General features: G+C 44.9%; 1 protein-coding gene across 2 annotated transcripts; it reads right to left on the bottom strand.

The window, feature by feature from the left end:
- Positions 1-1,752: 1,752 nt before the first annotated feature.
- Positions 1,753-18,482, bottom strand: LOC131755276 (interferon-gamma-inducible GTPase 10-like). Of its 2 annotated transcripts, XM_067031881.1 has the most exons (3): positions 18,125-18,482; positions 15,614-15,747; positions 1,753-3,373 (listed from the first exon to the last, which is right to left on the bottom strand). In XM_067031881.1, exons 2-3 carry the CDS (start codon positions 15,654-15,656, stop codon positions 2,109-2,111), a joined length of 1,308 nt encoding a protein of 435 aa, XP_066887982.1. In that variant the 5' UTR covers positions 15,657-15,747; positions 18,125-18,482; the 3' UTR covers positions 1,753-2,108. The 2 variants fall into 2 exon arrangements, with proteins under 2 accessions (XP_066887982.1, XP_058917689.1); XM_059061706.2 differs by lacking the exon at positions 15,614-15,747 and having other exon boundaries at positions 18,125-18,429.
- Positions 18,483-19,113: the final 631 nt, after the last annotated feature.

A 19,113-nucleotide genomic window follows, 5' to 3' on the forward strand; every position in this document is an offset into this window, starting at 1 on the left:
GAATGAGAGAGGCTCACCCAATGCCTAACGTGGCGGTCAACCATTACAGCACCACCCACAGGAACTTCTGAAGCTTCTGCTGACAGAGTCTGTCTGGACTTCAGAAACTGCCCTTATTAAGAGCCTGAAAAAAAAAAAAAAAAAAAAAAAAAAAAAAAAGAGCCTGATGCTCACACATATTGATGTTCTAGACTCAAAGGTCTCAGTTTAGAGACACCGCACAGTTCTGTCCCGTCCTACCAGACCCTGAGACCTCTCTTCTTCTTCACAGCCTCCTCCCATTTCCCCACTTTTTTCCCTGCGAGGGGAATCATTCAGGCTCTTCCCGAATGTCCTCCTAGGTACATGAACCCTCCTGTTCACTCTGGATGATGAAAACAAGGCACCAGAACAGATTCTCTATTTTCCTCCTCTGAGTTCTTTCTTCCTAGAGAGAAAGACTCATTAATCCTGCCTGTCTTATTTGGGAATAAGGGAACTTTGAAAACAAAACCACAGATGTAAATATTTGATAACTCTTGTTCTGTAGCAAGGGTGTTTCCACTGGGACCCACACAAGACCCATTTGATTTGTCCTTTGCTGTCTTGATGGAAGGCCAATGAAATGAAGTGGAAAAGCCTGGGGAAGGTGTAAAGTCATAATTTCTGGAGAAGGGGAAGGTCATGTGAGTCCCCATGTTGGTCACATCTGACGAACAAAAATTTTTGAATGCAATCTGTCCATAACAGAAAGTCAAGAGCTCTTTCCCTTTTATCATTTCGCATATGTGTTGAATATGAGGCAGCACACATAGTGATCTACTTCATCCTCCACTGACTGCTTCTGCCCTACAGGAGTCCTCTGCTGAGCAGTGGGGGAACAGGGAGGAGCAGGGTGATTGTGGGCCCCTCACGCCCTACTTCACATCTCAGTGCCCTCCACCACTAAGAGAGCCTCCAGAGTGTGGGGATCTAAGGGAAGGCCTCAGCCATGAACATCTCTTAGACTGTACAGCATCCACCCTATACCAGTGATCTAGGGAAGAAGAGAAGAAAGTCGCATGTACAATTACCGTTACAGCAGGAGTGAGAATCCCCAAGACTCGAGACAGGTACTGTTGTTGTGTGCTTCTGTTTCAGAAGTTTGATGTAAAATTTTGGGTGAGAGAAAAAAAACACTCTATTCTCTCATTTATCCCAGTTCAGTTAATCTTTTCTTTCCTTCCTAATTCAACTTCACTCTCTCAAATCTCCTGTCCCTCATCGTGCCCTGTTCACTGGTCTCTTAATCCATCCAGTGTTGAAAAAGTCCTAGAGATATAAACACTGACTTGGTTTCCCTCCCTTTAATCTCTAACAGTATCTAGAAATATTACATTCTAAACCATTTCTCTAATCCTCTCTTCTTCTACCTGCTGTGGTTCCCCATACACATCATCAACTATTCACTTGGCCATATTCCCATAGTTGTGTATTTTCCCTTATTTTGGTGAAGATGGTATTGAAAGGATGACTGGGGATAATAATTCATAAAAAGCCAATAGATAGGGCTTCCCTGGTGGCGCAGTGGTTGAGAGTCCGCCTGCCGATGCAGGGGACACGGGTTCATGCCCCGGTCCGGGAAGATCCCACATGCCGCGGAGCAGCTGGGCCCGTGAGCCATGGCCGCTGAGCCTGCGCGTCCGGAACCTGTGCTCCGCAACAGGAGAGGACACAACAGTGAGAGGCCCACGTACCACACACACACACAAAAAAAAAGCCAATAGATAACAGTTATCTTGATTATTACCAAATGTTTATTATCAGAGTAAAACTTGCAAATGAAAAATACCTTATAACACCGGGAGATTAATGAAAGTTATATGGTGTGTATCTGTCATGATTAGAGCAAAATAGCTTAGAGAGTACAGAAAAGAGGTTATGGTCAAATCCCCTTTACTTAGCAGTGTAGCGTCAATGTGGAGCAATGGTCTTTTTCCAACAGTGAGACAATCTTTTTACTTTAGGGTAGTGTTGGCCTTGGTGGTAGGTAGAAGAGGATCCTGCTCCCATCCAGAGAACACAAGACCTGAGGCCCTTTTGTTCGTCGTTAGGCAACTCTACCCATCTCTGCCTCATTCTCTTAGACGTCAGCTCTCTAAAGTCTTATGCAACAGCATTTTAACATCATCAGCCACCGTATTGATGAATTTCAAACGTAAAAAATATACTTTCAAAAACTGAAAGATAAAAGATCGGAGTCCTCCGTTCACTGAGCAAAAGGATTCAGCACATTTCATGGCCTTTGCTGCTATACTGTCATTCTTCACAAATAACCAGAAATCCAAGGACTTTGTGGAGCTCTTGATCTCTTGCACAGATGTGCCCAGCTTCTGGGCAATCTCTTTGACTGACTGCTCATCCAAACCAAAATAGCTTCGATAAAGGTTCAAGCACTTCTCCTGTTTAGGCAAATCGAAGCCACTGAAGAAGGCCATGAAAGGGATGATGGCCAAAATGGCTGATTTCAGGGCATTCAGCCAGATCTTCTCTTTGAGGATAACTCTCTTCACCTCAATGAAAGCATCAGACAAATTGGACAACTGGAGCACAAAGGTGCAGCGCTTATGAGCGGGGAGATCCTGCAGCAGTGTCTCCTGCAGTCTTGGGAAATCAAACTTATCCGGGTGAAAGTTGGAGACCAGGAAGACACACGGATTAGATACTCTGATGTTGCTGAGAATAGACAGGTGGTCATCTCGGATCTGCTGAAGGACTCTCTCCTTTTTGAAGGATATGGGTTTGCTTTTCTCTTCACTATGTAATTCAACATCCACCATTGTTCTAACAAAGTAGAAATTCTTCCCCTTCTCCTTGATTTTCTGGGCGAGGAGAGCATCATTTGAGCTGAACCGTGAGGACGAAATAATGATGAAAAAGTCATAGTCTTCATCTCCCACAGTTTCTAGATAAGGATATGGAAGGGAATTGGGAGTCCCAGTTCCAGGCAGGTCCCAGAAGGTCACACCGGGATATTTTGGATGTTGATAGGGGGTTTTCTTCATGGTGGTTGGCACAACTCCAACATGAGCAGACCCCTCCTCTTCATGACCAAGACCTAGCAGGGCATTGATGAAACTGGACTTCCCAGAACCAGATTGCCCAACCACAGCCACATCCAAGGGAGCATTCTCAGATTTCTGAAGTGCTTCCTGAATCTCTTCAACCACCTCTTTTAGCTTCCCCTCCTGAAAGACTCTTTGAATACTTTCAACGCTTTCCTGAGAGAGGATCCCTGCTGCCTTGCTGATCAATGTGGGGTAGTGAGGGACAAATTTGGGGGCCAATTGCTCAAAATTCTTTCCTGACAGAAAATATGAGGTGAACCAATCCATGCCAGTTAACTCTGGATGATCTGTGGAAAAGGAAAGAGAATAAGGAGGTAAGGTGAATGAAGCAGCAGAACAGGCAGGTTCAGCTGAGGAAACACCGTGGTCTCAACAGGTCAGTCCTACCTCTCACGCTTACTCACTTTACTACGGTTAATTTATTTTTCCTGATGACTTTTGTTTGTATCGCTACAGAAAAGACTACCTGTTTTCTAAGCTGATGATTTATATGTCCCAGGAGTCAGAACAATGTACAGACAGAATAATGGCCCCTAAGATGTCCACATCCTGAACCCCAGAACCTGTGAATATGTTACCTTACATAGCGAAAAACACTTTGCAGATGTGATTAAGTTAATGATCTTCAGATGGAAAGATTATCTTGGTTTGTCCACATGGGTTAAATATAATCACAGGCATCCCTATAAGAGTGAGGCATGGCCAAGTGCAGAAAAGAAGATGGGATAATAGGAACAAAGGTTGTAGTGAAGATGGAGGGAGGGCGATGAGCCAAGGAACGTCAGGCAGCGTCTCGAGCCTGGAAAAGACAAGAGAATGGATTACCTCCTGGAGCCTCCAGAAGGAACCGGTCCTACTGACACTTTAATTGTAGCCCCTTAAGATTCATTTTGACTGCTGACTGCTCACCTCCAAAACTATAAAAGAATGAACGTATATTGTCTTAAGCCACTAAGTTTGTGGTAATTTGTTACAGAGCAATGGGAAACTACTATAGACTCTCTGTATTTTCCTGAAACCTGAATACAGAGCCCAGCACCTTTCCATTCTGCAGGAAGAATCACTTAGGCCAACACGTTAGTGAGCACAGATGACTTCCAGAAAGACCCTCACTTCCAATACCCTGCAGCAAATCAGGACAGGACTTGCCTTGTGGGAGAGGCAGGAGACAGAGACAAGCCCACCAGGTGGCCTGCCTGCCAGGATGTATGTTCCATAAAGCAGACAACCAAGAACATAGTCATTGTGGTAATAGTTACCCCATGGCAGCTTAATGTCTATTTACCTCACTTTATGGACCAGTTTGGGTGGAACTTAAAACATGTGACATGAAGTTGCAGAGGAAGTAAATAAGAACTCTAATTTTTCCCTATCCAATTCAGTTTTGAAACATGGGCATCTGATTAAACCAAGGCAATTTAAGGAAATTATTAATATGATATTGATGGGACCTCCTATCATTCACTATGAGTGAGGAAAGTTATACCAAGAAACTGTGATTTTAAAAATATTTATACCATAAAATTATTTCACGTATTACCTGTGGGCTCTGTCCAGTAGGGGTGTGCTGAATGCCCTCCACCCTCATCCTACATATTGTGCAGAGACAATTTTTTTTTTTTTCCCGTTGCGGAGCACAGGCTCCAGACGCTCAGACTCAGCGGCCATGGCTCACGGGCCCAGCCTCTCCACGGCATGTGGGATCTTCCCAGGCCGGGGCACGAACCCATGTCCCCTGCATCGGCAGTCGGACTCTCAACCACTGTGCCACCAGGGAAGCCCAACAATTTTTTTTAAAAAGTAAAATCATGACTATCAAAAAATATTAAATGAATACATGTTAAGGATTTTATTTAACTGCTCACTAATGAAGGAAGTAAGCAGATGTTAATGCTAGTTGAAAAGAGAATACCAAAGAAGAGACACATTTATAGCTCAGGAATATTGAAATGAATGTCAAAGTGAGACAAGAGTGAGGTCTTCTAAGAAGAGGGTGGGAAGACTATTGAACCTCAACAGACAGATTGTATTTCTATATGGGCTATGAACTAAATGTGTCCCCATAAATTCATAGATAAAATGTAATGCTCAAAGTGATTTTATTAGTAAGTGGACCCTTCGAATGTGCCTAGGTCATGCGGGCAGAGCCATCATGAACGGATTAGTGCCCTCATAAAAGAGACCCCAAAGAGCTAGCTTAACCCTTCTGACATGTGAGCTTAAACAGAAAAGACATTCATCTAGGAAGTGTGTTCTCATCGAACACCTAATCTACATGTGCCTTGATCTTTCATCCTCCAGAAGTATGAGAAATAGATTTTTCTTCGTAAGGCACCTAATGTCTGGTATTTGGTTATAGCCTGCACAGAGTAAGGAAATGGCAAAGAAACTAATTATTTTGCATTGCTATTAATTACCAAAACTCAAAGAGATTTAAATATCTTTATGGTAATGCAAGGCTAGAATCAGAAAACCCTGAGTGTGCATTAAACATTACATAGTTTACTACTGGAGAAACGAGTAAACATTCTGTTGCCCCGAATTTTCTTACAACGTTCTCAAAGAAAGAAAGAAAGAAAGAAAGAAAGAAAGAAAGAAAAGGCATCTTCAGACACAGGGGTTGTGTGTTTTTCAAAGAGGTTGGCATGAACTGCTGGATGGAATTGCAGCTCTCCACCAGCCAGCCCTGTCCTCAGCCCTCCAAGCACAAAGCTGGCCTTGGCCACTGCAGGTATAGCTCATGTTTTCCAGAGAGAAAACAGACTTCCTATGACAGAGATCAGATCCAAATGTTTCCACTAAAACAGCAAAAAATGCTGAGACTGCTCAGGGACACTCCCCAGAACTGTTCTCACCAGGAAATGCAGACACGGTGTGTTCCTGTGCTCACTGAAGACAACAAAGGTTAGCAAGCCTCTGCTGCCTGAGTAATGAGGCCCAGAAGATGGAGGCGTCAGGAAGTAAAATACCTTCTAATCTGAGCCTCTCCCTCTGGAAAATCTGATTGATACTTGAGAACCCACATTTCAAGGAGGAAATGGGAGGACTTGCCATACCTTGTATGGTATATTTTCATGTATATTGTATACGTTACAAAAATAAACAAAGTGTATTTAATGCTGTACTTGGGTGCTGGCATAGGGATAAACCAACTGACCCACAGAACATAATATCAATCCCTGTCTTGGACTCAGGCATGTGTGGAATTATGTTGAAAGGGAGACATATGGGTTGGCCAGAACGTTCGTTTGGGTTTTTTCCATAAAATGGCTCTAGTAGCACTTAGTTGTCTTTAACTTCATTTGAAAAAATTTTGCTAGAGTGTATGTGACAGCTGTTATATCAGTGTGCATTTAAAAAATGACATCAGGGCTTCCCTGGTGGCGCAGTGGTTGGGAGTCCGCCTGCCGATGCAGGGGACACGGGTTCGTGCCCCGGTCCGGGAAGATCCCACATGCCGCAAAGCGGCTGGGCCCGTGAGCCGTGGCCGCTGCGCCTGCGCGTGCTCCACAACAGGAGAGGCCACAGCGGGGAGAGGCCCGCGTACTGCAAAAAATAAATAAATATTGTGATGGGCGATGAAAAGTGGATACTGTACAGTAATGTGGGACGGAAGAGATCGTGGGGCAAGCGAAATGAACCACCACCAACCTCACCAAAGGCTGGTCTTCATTCAAAGAAGGTGACGTTGTGTATATGGTAGGATTGGAAGGGAGTCCTCTATTATGAGCTCCTTTTGGAAAACCAAACGATTAATTCCAACAAGTACTGCTCCCAATTAGACCAACTGAAAGCAGCACTCAACGAAAGCGTCCAGAATTAGTCAACAGAAAATGCATAATCTTCCATCAGGATAATGCAAGACAGCCTGTTTCTTTGATGACCAGGCAGAAACTGTTACAGCTCAGCTGGAGAGTTCTGATTCATCTGCCGTATTCACCAGACATTGCACCTTCAGGTTTCCATTATTTAGGTCTTTACAAAATTCTTTTAATGGGAAAAATTTCAATTCCCTGGAAGACTGTAAAAGACACCTGGAGCAGTTCTTTGCTCAAAAAGATGACAAACTTTTGGGCAGATGGAATTATGAAGTTGTCTGAAAAATGACAGAAGGTAGTGGAACAAAAGGGTGACGATGTTGTTCAATAAAGTTCTTGGTGAAAATGAAAAATGTGTCTTTTATTTTTACTTAAAAACTGAAGGCACTTTTTGGCCAACCCAGTACATGGAATGTCAGTGAGTAAAGAAGGCACTATCAAGTAAATGGAGCTGGAAAAACTGGTTTTCCATTTGGAGAATGTTACTGATTCCCTACCTATATCACTTTTGATAATCAACTCTAGAGGAAGAGTGAAGATCTAAACTTCAAATAGAAAACTCTATTAGAAAATATGGCAGATCTTAGGGTACAGAAAAAATTTTAAACAAGATACCCAGAAGATAACTGTATAAATAAGATTGACAAATGGGGTGCCTTAGAGTACATTAAAATGAAAAATTTCTGTTCATGAAAAGAAATGCTTTAGGGCAGTAAAAAATTCTCCAGACGTGGAGAAGATATTGGCACAAATGTTGTAAACTAAAAATCAATACTAAGAAGGTATTTTTTAAATGCTAGAGATCACTAAGAAGCAAAACAATCCAGTATGGAAGTGCAGGGCATGGGGGGGAATGAACAGATCTTTCTCAGGAAAAAAACAAAAAACAAAAACAAGCGTGGCCAATAAACACACAGAAAGTTTAGCATCCTCCTTAGTAATGAGGCAAATACAAAACTGTGCACAGTGAGATGACATTGTATGTCAATTCAATTGGAAAAATTTTTAAGTTGGACAATATCGAGTACTAGGGAGAATGTGAATCAGTAGAATCTCTGAAATATAGCTGCTGGGAATGTAAAATCAATACAATCACTATGAAAAAAATATGGGTTAATTTTATTAAATTGTACATTCATGCACCTTACGACCCAGCATTTCCACTCCTAACATGGTACCTAGGAGTCACTGTGCAAAAATGTACAGGCGGGGCTTCCCTGGTGGCGCAGTGGTTGAGAGTCCGCCTGCCGATTCAGGGGACACAGGTTCGTGCCCCGGTCTGGGAAGATCCCACGTGCCGTGGAGCGGCTGGGCCCGTGAGCCATGGCCGCTGAGCCTGCGTGTCCGGAGCTCCGCAGCGGGAGAGGCCACAACAGTGAGAGGCCCGCGTACCGCAAAAAAAAAAAAAAAAAAAAATGTACAGGGGACATGTAAAATGTTTTTCTAACAGCAGTCTTCATTATTGTGAGAAAGGAGAGGATAGCCACTGACAGAGAATGGATAAATAAATTGAGCTCTACAACACTGATCCATTGTTATACATAGGTAAATAAATCTTAGTAACACAACACTGAGTTTAAAATAAATAGAATTTAGTAGAAATGGTAGGAAAAAATAGTAGGAAAAAAGAATACTCTTTAAATAAATCTTCAAGAAAACACAACAAAATATTGCTTAGGCATGCATATGTAAGTGATAACACAACGAATGACAGAAAGGAATCATAAATACATACTTCATGAAGTTGCTAAACAAGGGCTGGTGACAGAGTATGGAGTAAATAGGAACACATAGGTAAGTATAGTTATTGAAGATGTTCTATTTCTTGGGATGGTTGTTCAGTGTGTAGGTGATCATCATATTATATAAGTAAACAAAGGATTTTAAAAAGAAAAATATCTCAGTTCTTTCAAATTGGCGCTGCATATATTCTTTTCTCTGTAGTCTGTCATGAATCTCTCCCTACTTCCATAGTTTGGGGACATCAGAGAAATACTCTGTCTGACACATAGAGACAATCAATGCCATGATGGAAGAAAGACAGAGAAATCATTGAGGAAGGAGGTGGGGACAGAGAGATTGTCATTCCAGGCAGAAAGAACTGCAAGGCAAAGATGAAAGATCACAAATGAATTTGACAGCTAGCTGTAGATACAGATGAACACATACAGACATCCAATTAAAAACTTCAGTTTGGGGACTTCCCCGGTGGTCCAATGGTAAAGAATCCACCTTCCAGTGCAGGGGACACAGGTTCGATCCCTGGTCAGGGAACTAAGATACCACGTGCCGTGGGGCAATTAAGCCTGCGTGCCACAACTACTGAGCTCGAGCACCTCAACTAGAGAGCCTGCATGCCACAAATTACAGAACCCATGTGCTCTGGAACCCCCATGCCACAACTACAGAGCCCACACACCCTGGAGCCTGCGCGCCAAAAATAGAAAAGAGAAAACCTGCGCGCCATGGCTAGATAAAAGTTTGTGCGCCACAACGAAGAGACTGTGCACCACAGTTAAAGATCTCGCATGCCTCAGCAAAGATACCGCGTGCCACAACTAAGACCTGACATAGCCAAAAAATAAATAAAATAAAATAAAATAAATAAGAGACTTCAGTATTAATTAAAAACACCACTCAGAGTTCCCCCCGGGCTGGTCTGGTCCTCATGGTGAGAGTCACTCTGAGTCTGGTGCCCCATTTCACAGGCTCTGGCCTGGAGCGGCCATTGCTCAGTGATGTCCCTCAATGCACACCTCATGGCCCATAGTCAGACTTTCTAGCCCTAAGTCCACTGAAACCACATGAACCTTCCTCAGGACAAGAGGTGACACAGCATGTCATTGTCACTACTGTGCACCTACCAAATGGAATTGTTTCTTGGACTCAAGCATGGCTTCTGCCTTTGCAGGAGAAACTCCTAATAGGTCCCATCAGAGGTCTGTGAGTCTCTGGCAAGGTGCCTTCTCCCTGCACGGAGTAGGAACCCAAAGTAGGATCTGGGCAGAGTCCACAAGAGACATACAAAGGTTGCTGATTGCACTGTAGGTCCACACTTTGAAAACCTTTTCTAGGTTTGGGTTCTGCTTTCAGGCTAATCTGTCTATATTAGATGCCTGAAATCATTTGAACCTGGGCTCAGAGGAATTCACAAGGTCCAGGCAGGCAGCCAAATTCAGCCTCTTTTTCGGTTGAGCCACCTCTTCTCATGTTTCTCCATCTTCTGGCAGGTCCTCAACCCATGTGATGTTTGAATGGTCATCACTTCACCACCAGGAACTGGGAAGGCTGGAGAGCTGAACAAGAGGCTGTGTCAGGCCTGTATCTGAGACCAGACTAGGCCTGGGAATACTAGCAAAGCAAAGCAAGGAACAGGAGAAAAGGGAAGGACAGGCCTTAAATGCCTTGCCTAAAGCCCTCAGGCTGGGGTGTGGGCCAGCAGGGTTCAGGCTGAGTTCCTCCAGAAAAATCCTCTGCAAGTGGCTTAACTATAAGATTGTTGCTAAAGTTGAAAGTGGGTGTGTTACCTTGCAAATATTTACTGAGCTTTTCAGTTGCAGTTGGGCCCCGTTCTGTGGGTGACTGAAAAGACTAGGCCTCTAATATCTCAGTCTCCTTAGGGCATCACACCTTCAGGACAGGGAAGTTATTCCTGGACATCAATAAGGTCTCTGAAATGCACAGAGGCAAAGCACACATTTCCTGGTTGGAGGAGGGGGGAGGAATGTCTCAGGAAATATCCTGTCTCCTGGTCCCACTCAGGTAAGCAGAAGTCCAATTGGTCTCATAAACAATCTGCAGACTCTTACAGAGTTGAAATCTCCCCTGCCCTGGCTCAGTCCCTCCACCAAGTGAGATAGCTGCTTATCCCTGCCTATCCAGCAGGGACAGGAAACGAGTCAGCTTCTCCCTCTTTCTTCCTCGTACTGACCCTCTTACAAGGATGGGAACAATAAAGGGTAGGAAAGACACACTCAGGTGGGATAGGTGCAATCCTGCTGAAGCCACTGGTGTGGTGACTGTCCCTCACGTAGGTGGGGCCATGGGTGGCTCACACTGACATCCTCATTGGGATCTCAGGGACAGGCATAGCCCAGACCTGCAGGCCTGCTACCTCCTCCTTAGAGTTGGGCAAGGTGGGTAGCCCCAGCCTCTTATCTCTGATATCAACTTACCCAGAAAAGAACATCCAGCCCTCACTGTTGGCCACACCCCTTGCAACAAGTTCACTAAAGTGATCTCTGCCTTCCCCTTTCCCCAACCTGTCAACTGTCTTTTTCTGACCCAGGGAAGGAATCAATGGTGGCTAAACTGAATTCACAATCTCTTAGGTGCATACGAATTTCCTATCCTATTATTGACGTTTGCAATCTGCCCAAACCTTGAAAGCATTGTAATCCTTGAAAAATTTCTAACTCCGTTACACGCACGCAGTCCTCTGTCTGGGGCCTCTCTGCTGACCACAGAAGACTTGGGGAGCTTTTCCTTCTGATCCCTTCTGATCGCGAGTGAGCACATGATAATCACTAGGATGTGAAGCAGATGCCCAGGGTCACCTGGCCAGTGGTGAGCATTGCTGGGTCTCAGGCCCCCAGCGGGTGCATTGACAGCAGGTAGGGGTCAGAGCTTGGAGTCGGCAGGGAGGTCCGTGGTGGATGGAGAATATGCACTCGGAGCAAAGCTGGTGATGGCAAGTGAACCCAAGTGCTGAGTGAGCTGGGCAACACCAGCGAGCATCTCTGCAGACAGTGTCTTGAGCCTCAGGAAGGGGCAGGGTTTGGGTGACGGTGAAGCTGAATGTGGACATAGGACTGAGGTGAGGACCAACATCCGAGGACATGGCTCTGGAGGGAAGCAGCAGGGCTGGACCCAGGACTCCCCAACTCTGTGCTTGGCCTCTGTGCTCTGACTTGACACAGACGCCTTAGAGTCTGGCTCAGGCCAGTGCCCCCTCCACTACGGAATGCAGAAAGGAAACTGGCACTCCCTTTCCTGGACAACTAGAGTCATTTCCAGGAATAGAACTGAAACTTCCGCTGCCTGAGTCCCCCTGGAGCTGGGGCCCTGCCAGCATTCAGATCTAGAAATAACCCAGCGGAGAGCTCCAGTGTCCCCGAGGGGCCGCAGAAGGAGAAAACTGCAGGACAACCAACTGTCCTTCCCAGCTCCTCTTCCTTCCTTTCCCTCAGCTCTCCCTAGGATGACCCCAACCCTCCACAATTCCATTTCTTCCTTCTGGAGCAACCTGAGATTGGATGGTCCCAGAAGGAATTGCCTCTATTTGAGGAGACGACTGTTCCCCTGGGAGGGATGACATGCCAGGAGGGCCACTGACATCTATCTGATCACCGTCACCCTCTGCTTCCATTGAGTTTGTAAGTGAGAGAGCTCCTAAGATGGAACTTGTTCGATAACTGTGCTACTGTAAGGACATGAAAGGTGGAGCCCACACCAGGACAGGAGAACTTGGCATCTGGCTTACTCATTTCAGTGAGTTTTCATAGCAGGACCCCTCTCTGACATTCTTCAGCACACAAATACTTTGCTGCTCCAAACCCATCCAGCCCTCCAGTGTGGAGGCAGTGTGCCTCTCATCTCCATGTTCCTGGCATTCGGGGTCTTCTGATGGAGACCACATGTGTAGAAGGAGGGCAAGATGTGCCACTCTTAGAGTCTAAGCTGGAGAAGGAGCCCCTGGCCATTTCTGGGGCATCTGGAATTGTGAGTCCACTAGTTCCCCAGCGTGGACCTCCCATGGAATAGGGACCTTAGGTGGGCTTTCAAGGATGAGATGTCTAATGGGACTTTTCAGTCGCCCTCAGTTTAATTGTGTATTAGCATTGGAGAAACTATTTCTATTGCAGGACACCAACTCTTCCCTTTACAGGTGATGTTAGTGAGGTGGGAGCTTTTCAAACACCATCTTCCCAGATGTGTCCTGTTCAGTCCCAGACCCTTTGATGATGTTGAGGCTTATCATAATTTCCTGGAATAAACGAGCATGTTGATTTTCCATCAGCCTTTCATGATAATGACCAAATGGGGAGCAAACTTGGGGCTTGATGTACATTGGATCCTGGGCTCACAGAAGTCCTTGATGCCTCGGATTCCACATCTGGTGCAAGGTGGGCCACACTTCTCCATGGGTCCCTTTGGTTGGGACTTGGGATAATTGGGCATGTTGGGAGTTATATAAAAACCAGCATGGGAAATCCACTACTAAGTGGTTTTCATTCTGCTTGTCTGAAGCTGTGAAATCTATTTTGTGGGTTATAACAAGCGTTTGTTTTTCTTTTTAAGTTACCCACTGGAACTGAATAGTGAAGAGATGGCAAATTCTGTGGTAAAATCTCTTTTTCAGGTATGTGACTGTGTCTGTGCATGTGTGTTGAGTATACTTGGTTCCTATGTAAAATGCATCTTTTACTCCTGGACTCATTCATAAGACTGGTGGCCGAGGGAGAATGTAAAGCCAGCATTAGGAGCAGTGGGGAAAGAGTGGACAATTGCCCAAACCTTCACCTAGAAGCAATCATGGAGCAGTCCTGTGAAATTAGGGATTTCTCCACATGTCACTTTCTGTCTGCTTGTTGTAAAATTTACTTTAAATTGATGTATCCCCATGCTATTTCATAACCAAACTCTTAGATGGTGACCATTCCTACTATTTCAAGAGAAATTGAATGGATGCTTAGCCCTTAAGTGGTGGCAAAGGTGACATTAGTGCTGTGAATGGCTCTGAGCTTACTGAAAAGTCCTGTATCCATGGCTAACATTCAAACTGACTGCAAATCACAGGTGTTAACTTGAGACTCCGTGTGGCCTCAACTTAGTTGTTTAAGCAGAGAGTAACTGTGCGTAAGGATAATTGTATCCCATCTTATTCCACTGCCTAAAACCTAGCCTAGCCTCCCCTCTGATGTGAAGGCTTTGGGACCTGTGAAAATATAGTACCAGTAATATTGAGATCATATCTTCAGAAACTATCACTTGCTTACAAAAGGGGTCTCAATAAGCCCAAAGCAATCACAGGGGGAACGAAAGCAGCGTGTGAACTGTCAACTAATTCCTTCCTTTATTTCTTTATTCTAGAAGCAAATCCTCCCTTTATTCTCTAAGCACAATCATTCTTTATTCTTTCCTTTATTCTCTAATCAAATTCTTATTGAGTGTCTGCTCTGTGCCAGCCACTGTCCTTCAGGAATGGAGCTTCAGGAATGGAAATCATTGATTTCATAGAGATTGCTTTCCAGGGGAGAGACAGAGGAGTGAGAGAACCAAGGGAAATGTGGGCCAAGCTTGATGTGATAATCAGAGAAGATTAGATTGCTCCCCTAGAAACAAACACACAGATGGGGACAAGGGCACGAAGATGGTGGATTGTGAAGATGGGAAGGGCCTGAGCTCTACCAGACCAAGACGAAACCAGCACACGGCTGTGCAGCCTGCTAACCTCTGCTCTGCCCTCAGAGGGAGGGAAAGCCTTCCCTGGTGCTCTGTCTCCGTGTTTGAGTCCCTCTTTTACAACAGCGTGGCCTGTACCCTACGTAATGCTGTGTTCTTTTCATAATGAATAAATAATGGGATGTACATTTGACTGACTGCTGTGTCAGAAAATATAAAGTAGACCTATGCACATCAACATAGAGAGATGCCCCAAATAAAATTGAGCTTAGGGGCTTCCCTGGTGGCGCAATGGTTGAGAGTCCGCCTGCCGATGCGGGGGACGCGGGTTCGTGCCCCGGTCCGGGAGGATCCCACATGCCGCGGAGCGGCCGGGCCCGTGAGCCATGGCCGCTGAGCCTGCAAGTCCGGAGCCTGTGCTCCGCAACGGGAGAGGCCACAACAGTAAGAGGCCCGCATACTGCAAAAAAAAAAAAAAAACAAAAACAAAAAAACAAAAACAAAAAAAAAAAAAAAAAAAAAAAACATTGAGCTTAGGAAGTAAGAAACTGACCTTGTTAGGGGTTTTAATGTTTCGTTACATAGGCACGGTTGAATAAGTCATTGACCTCTGATGATTGAACTCAATCTCCAGCCCACCTCCCCTCCCTGAAGTTTGGAGGGAGGAAGGGTAGGAAGGAACTGAAACTGCCAACCCTTTAATTCTGGCTTGATCTTTCTGGCCACCAGCCCCCATCCTGATGCTCTCTGTAGGCTCCCTGCCCCAATAATCTCATTATCTTGCAAAAGACATTCCTATCACTGAGGAAATTTCAACATTTTTAGGAGCTCCTTCCAGGAATTGTGGACAAAGACCAAATAGGTATTTTTATTATAAAACAGAATTTAAGCTCAATACATTTTGTGGACAATTAAAGGGACAAACATAAAGCATTACTATATAGCTTTCATGGATACATATATACATTAATAAATATGTTCAAGATGAATATCCTGACACATATTAAATGGAAAAGACTGCGGTAGTCTGTGATGGGAAGAGAAATGAACTAGGGGAAAGAGGAGAGAGATTTTTAAGGTGGGCTTTAGAGTCACAAAAGGCAAGATAATTTGAAAACGGGCAGTCCTGTCATTTCCCTAGAAGTGAAACCACCCAATCCAGGGCTGAAGCCCTTTACAAACACTGTCTCCCCTTGGGAACCCTAAAGAGAGGTGAGATGCGCAGCCTTAGGGAACCTCTTTGTTCCATCTACTCAGTTCCCCCACATCGCCTCCAGCCCCAGCGAGACAAGACCCCATACTCACTGATGACTCCTAGGTTTGCATGCACGTCGCACACTTCTCTCATCAACTCCACACTCCAGACTGGTCCCTCCTGCGGACAGCCCTCTGAGAGATGCCCTGAGGTGACCCCATACCAGCTTTCTCCTGTGCGTGGCCTGGATCAGACGTATGGACCACACATCACCCCCTTCGCCCCAACATACTCTCTGCCCAGCTCCTTCTTGGGCTTGCCTGCCTCATCTTGCTAACCTGACGTTCACTTTAGATTTCTCAGGCTTGGGAAAGACCCAATTTCCTGTCCTCTAGCTGTTCTCCCTAAGCTCTTGCTACAACCCTCATTCTGAGGGGCAGGCATCACCCCTCCATCTTTGCCCTGGGGCTCCCTTCCCCTAACATCTCCCTCAAAATATCCCTTCACATGTTCCCTCACCCCAACCCTTTTGTACCTGCTATTCAGGTGAGAGCTTTGACAGTGGTCTAACTAGTTTGTGGCCACCTAATTTGAAATATCTATGTGGTGGTTCACCTTGACTTGGAGCAGCAATTATTGCCATGTATCAGCCCATAGGGAGAAAGAAAGAATGAGTCCCATTCTGATGTTCTGTTACACTTAGCCTCAGGGACCTCAGCCTGGAGAGAGGGTATTTTGAATGTATTTGAAATGTGACCTTTAAGTCATAAAAACAAAGGGTACTAGAGCAACGAGAAGACATTTTGTTTCAAAGGTGAAAGAAAAATCAGATGAATGACCAGTGTAGGGGATAAAATTGCCACCACAAAATGCTTCTCTAGTATGAGGATAATTTTAGGTTGGTTATTTGTAAGAAACAGAAGACTCAGGAAGTTTTCCTTTTTACCTTCCCCTTAACTGCTTAAAAAAGCATTTAGATGGGGGGGGGGGCTTGTTCCAAGAAGGGAGCTGTCACCAGAGATAACTAAAAAAATATCAGCGAGACATGTAGACTGGGAAATTTACCAAGACCTATTTGTTCCCATTCCTCTCTGTGTCCCATTGTCTCTACATGGCAAGGCAAATACTTGTTTACCAAACATTTCCTCTTCCCATTACCCTGTGCCTTATCTTCCTCACCTTTGAAGCCCTACACCCTTAGCCCCATCTCCTTTGCTCAGAATGAATACATAGCCTTGATTGCCTGACTGCCTCTGCGCCCCATATTCTTCTGGAGCCCTCTTTCATAGATATGGTAATTAAATTTGTTTTTCCTCCTGTTAATCTGTCTCATGTCAATTTAATTCTTAGACCAGCCACAAAAACCTAGAAGGGTAGAGGAAAAATTCCTCCTCCCCAGCACCATTTTGTTAAACTAAAGCAGGAAGTGGGTGTGGCCGACCACTCCTTGCTTTGTGTGTACGTCCCCCCACACAGCGTGATCTGAAATTGGGGTGCCCATAGCATAGGGGAGCAAAATTTGCTGTCCCCAAATGTATCTCTTTGGCATAGGATTATTTTAGGATGATTATTTTTAAGAAACCAAAGACTCAGAAAGAGCTTTTACCTTCCCCTTAACTGCCTAAAAGAACTTAGATAAAGGGCCTGTTTCAGGAAGAAGAGCTATCACCAAAGATGTCTACAAAGACTATGAGCTAGTGTGGTAGACTTGGGGAAACTTAGCAAGGCCTGTTTGATCCAAGTCCCCTCTGTTTCCCGTTGTTTCTGCATGGCATGGCAAACATTTGTTTACCAAACATTTATTTTTCCATCTTCCTGTAAATTGACTTCCCTCTTTGAAGTCCCAGACTCCTACCCCTTCTCCTGAAATCTGAATAGCATATAAGCCTCAATTGCCTGAACACAGGTGTGCCTCATATTATGGAACCCCTGCACATACAAAGTTAAATTTGTTTTTTTCTTCTATTAATCTGCCTCATGTCATTTTGATTCTGAAACCAGACATAAGAACCTACAAGGGTAGAGGAAAATTATTTCCTCCCCTACAACAGGCTCAGTCCTGACCCTGTTCCACATACATGCTCCCTTTAGGTTATCTTAACCTGTCCCATGCTGTCCAGCACCATCTATGTGCTGGCAACTCCCAAATTTATATCTCTACCCCAGGCATCTGCCCTGACCCCGGACCTAAATATCCTATTGTTTATACAACATCTCCTGTTTGTAGGTCTAGGATGATCTTTAGTAACTGAACAAGACCAAACCTATCTCAAGCCCCCATCCCTCTCCTCCCATAGACTTCTCCCTGCCAGATGATGTCAATGCCACCCCTCATTTGCACATGGGGCTGTCCACATAATCTTATTTCTCTCACAATTCACACCCCCAATCCTGCAACCTGACCAAATTTATCCAGAATCCAGTCACTCCTCCCATTCTCACCACTATTGCCCTAGCCCTGGGCAGTTCTCAGCCCTCCCTCACTCTCTTAACCACCTGAGAAGGATGACCAGGCTTTCTGCACCAAGCCACAGGTCTCCAACAGCCAGCCCTGCCCCTCGGGCCTCCAAACAAAAATCAAACATCCCATCCCTGCAAGTGCAAAAAGCTTGCTCACTCACCAGTTCAAGACAGAAAAGACATTTCTGGTCAGAGCTCCGACCCAAATGTTTCCACTGAAACAGTAGAAAACGCAGAGTCTGGTGAAGTGCCCCCTGCAGCTCCCAGCACAGGAACAATCCAGAGAACTGTCCTCGCTCAGTTAAAGGCAGACACAGTAGAGAGCAAGGACTGGCAAACTTCGGTCCTATGTGGGAAATGAGGCCCTGGATGGGAGGCAATAAGAAGTACAATAGCCTCTGACTTGAGCTCCTCCCTTAGGAAGAAAAGATTGATAGTTGAAACTAACATTTCCAGAAATGAAAATGAAACCAGGGAAATCATGTATATGTCTTTCTCTACAGCACCACATTTTCCAGTAAAGAAAATACAAGAGTGTGACTTCCGGAGGATCACTGAGTAAGGAGAGGGCAGAGAGGTACTAAAGGCCAGGAAAGGTAGGTCTCTTAGGACCCCTGGGAGGTCACCTAACCAAGACACCCAGGGAAGCACAGACAACAGGGAAGAAGGAAGGCTGTGAGAAACTTTTCAAAGCTTCCAGTGAATGAGGGAGAAGCATTTCTCCAACTTTTCTCTGTCTTTTTGTTCTTTCATCGTTAGGAGACCTATAACTGACTGCCACATTGTCAACCCGGGGCCTGGATCACTCTGGCAGGTCATGGGGTCACATCTGATGAGCGAATCAAACTACCAGCAGGGGGTCTGGAGACACAAGGCAAAACCGCAAGGAGCTGGGCACAGAGAAGAGGGAGGAGCCTGAATTCCTAAATTTACATGGAAGATTAAGGAGAAAATACCAAATTTTCTTTAGAAGAAGAAGAAATGGTAGGGTTTGCAGTACCATATATGGTATTTTTCAGGTATATTTTATACACTGTAAAAATAAAGTATACTTTAATGCTGTACTTGAGTGCCGGCACAGGGATGTATGAACTGACTCACAGAACACAGCACAGAACACTGTATTAGACTCAGGATTTACAGAATTGTG

This window comes from Kogia breviceps, chromosome 4 (assembly GCF_026419965.1).
Source record: "Kogia breviceps isolate mKogBre1 chromosome 4, mKogBre1 haplotype 1, whole genome shotgun sequence".
Lineage (NCBI taxonomy): Eukaryota > Metazoa > Chordata > Mammalia > Artiodactyla > Physeteridae > Kogia > Kogia breviceps.

Bases quoted from the DNA above. Each gene is read 5' to 3' on its own strand.
- LOC131755276 (XM_067031881.1), bottom strand. From the start codon at position 15,656: ATGAGAGAAGTGTGCGACGTGCATGCAAACCTAGGAGTCATCA. The intron at 3,374-15,613 runs GTGAGTATGGGG...CCTTTTCCACAG, and splicing joins TGCAAACCTAGGAGTCATCA to ATCATCCAGAGTTAACTGGC.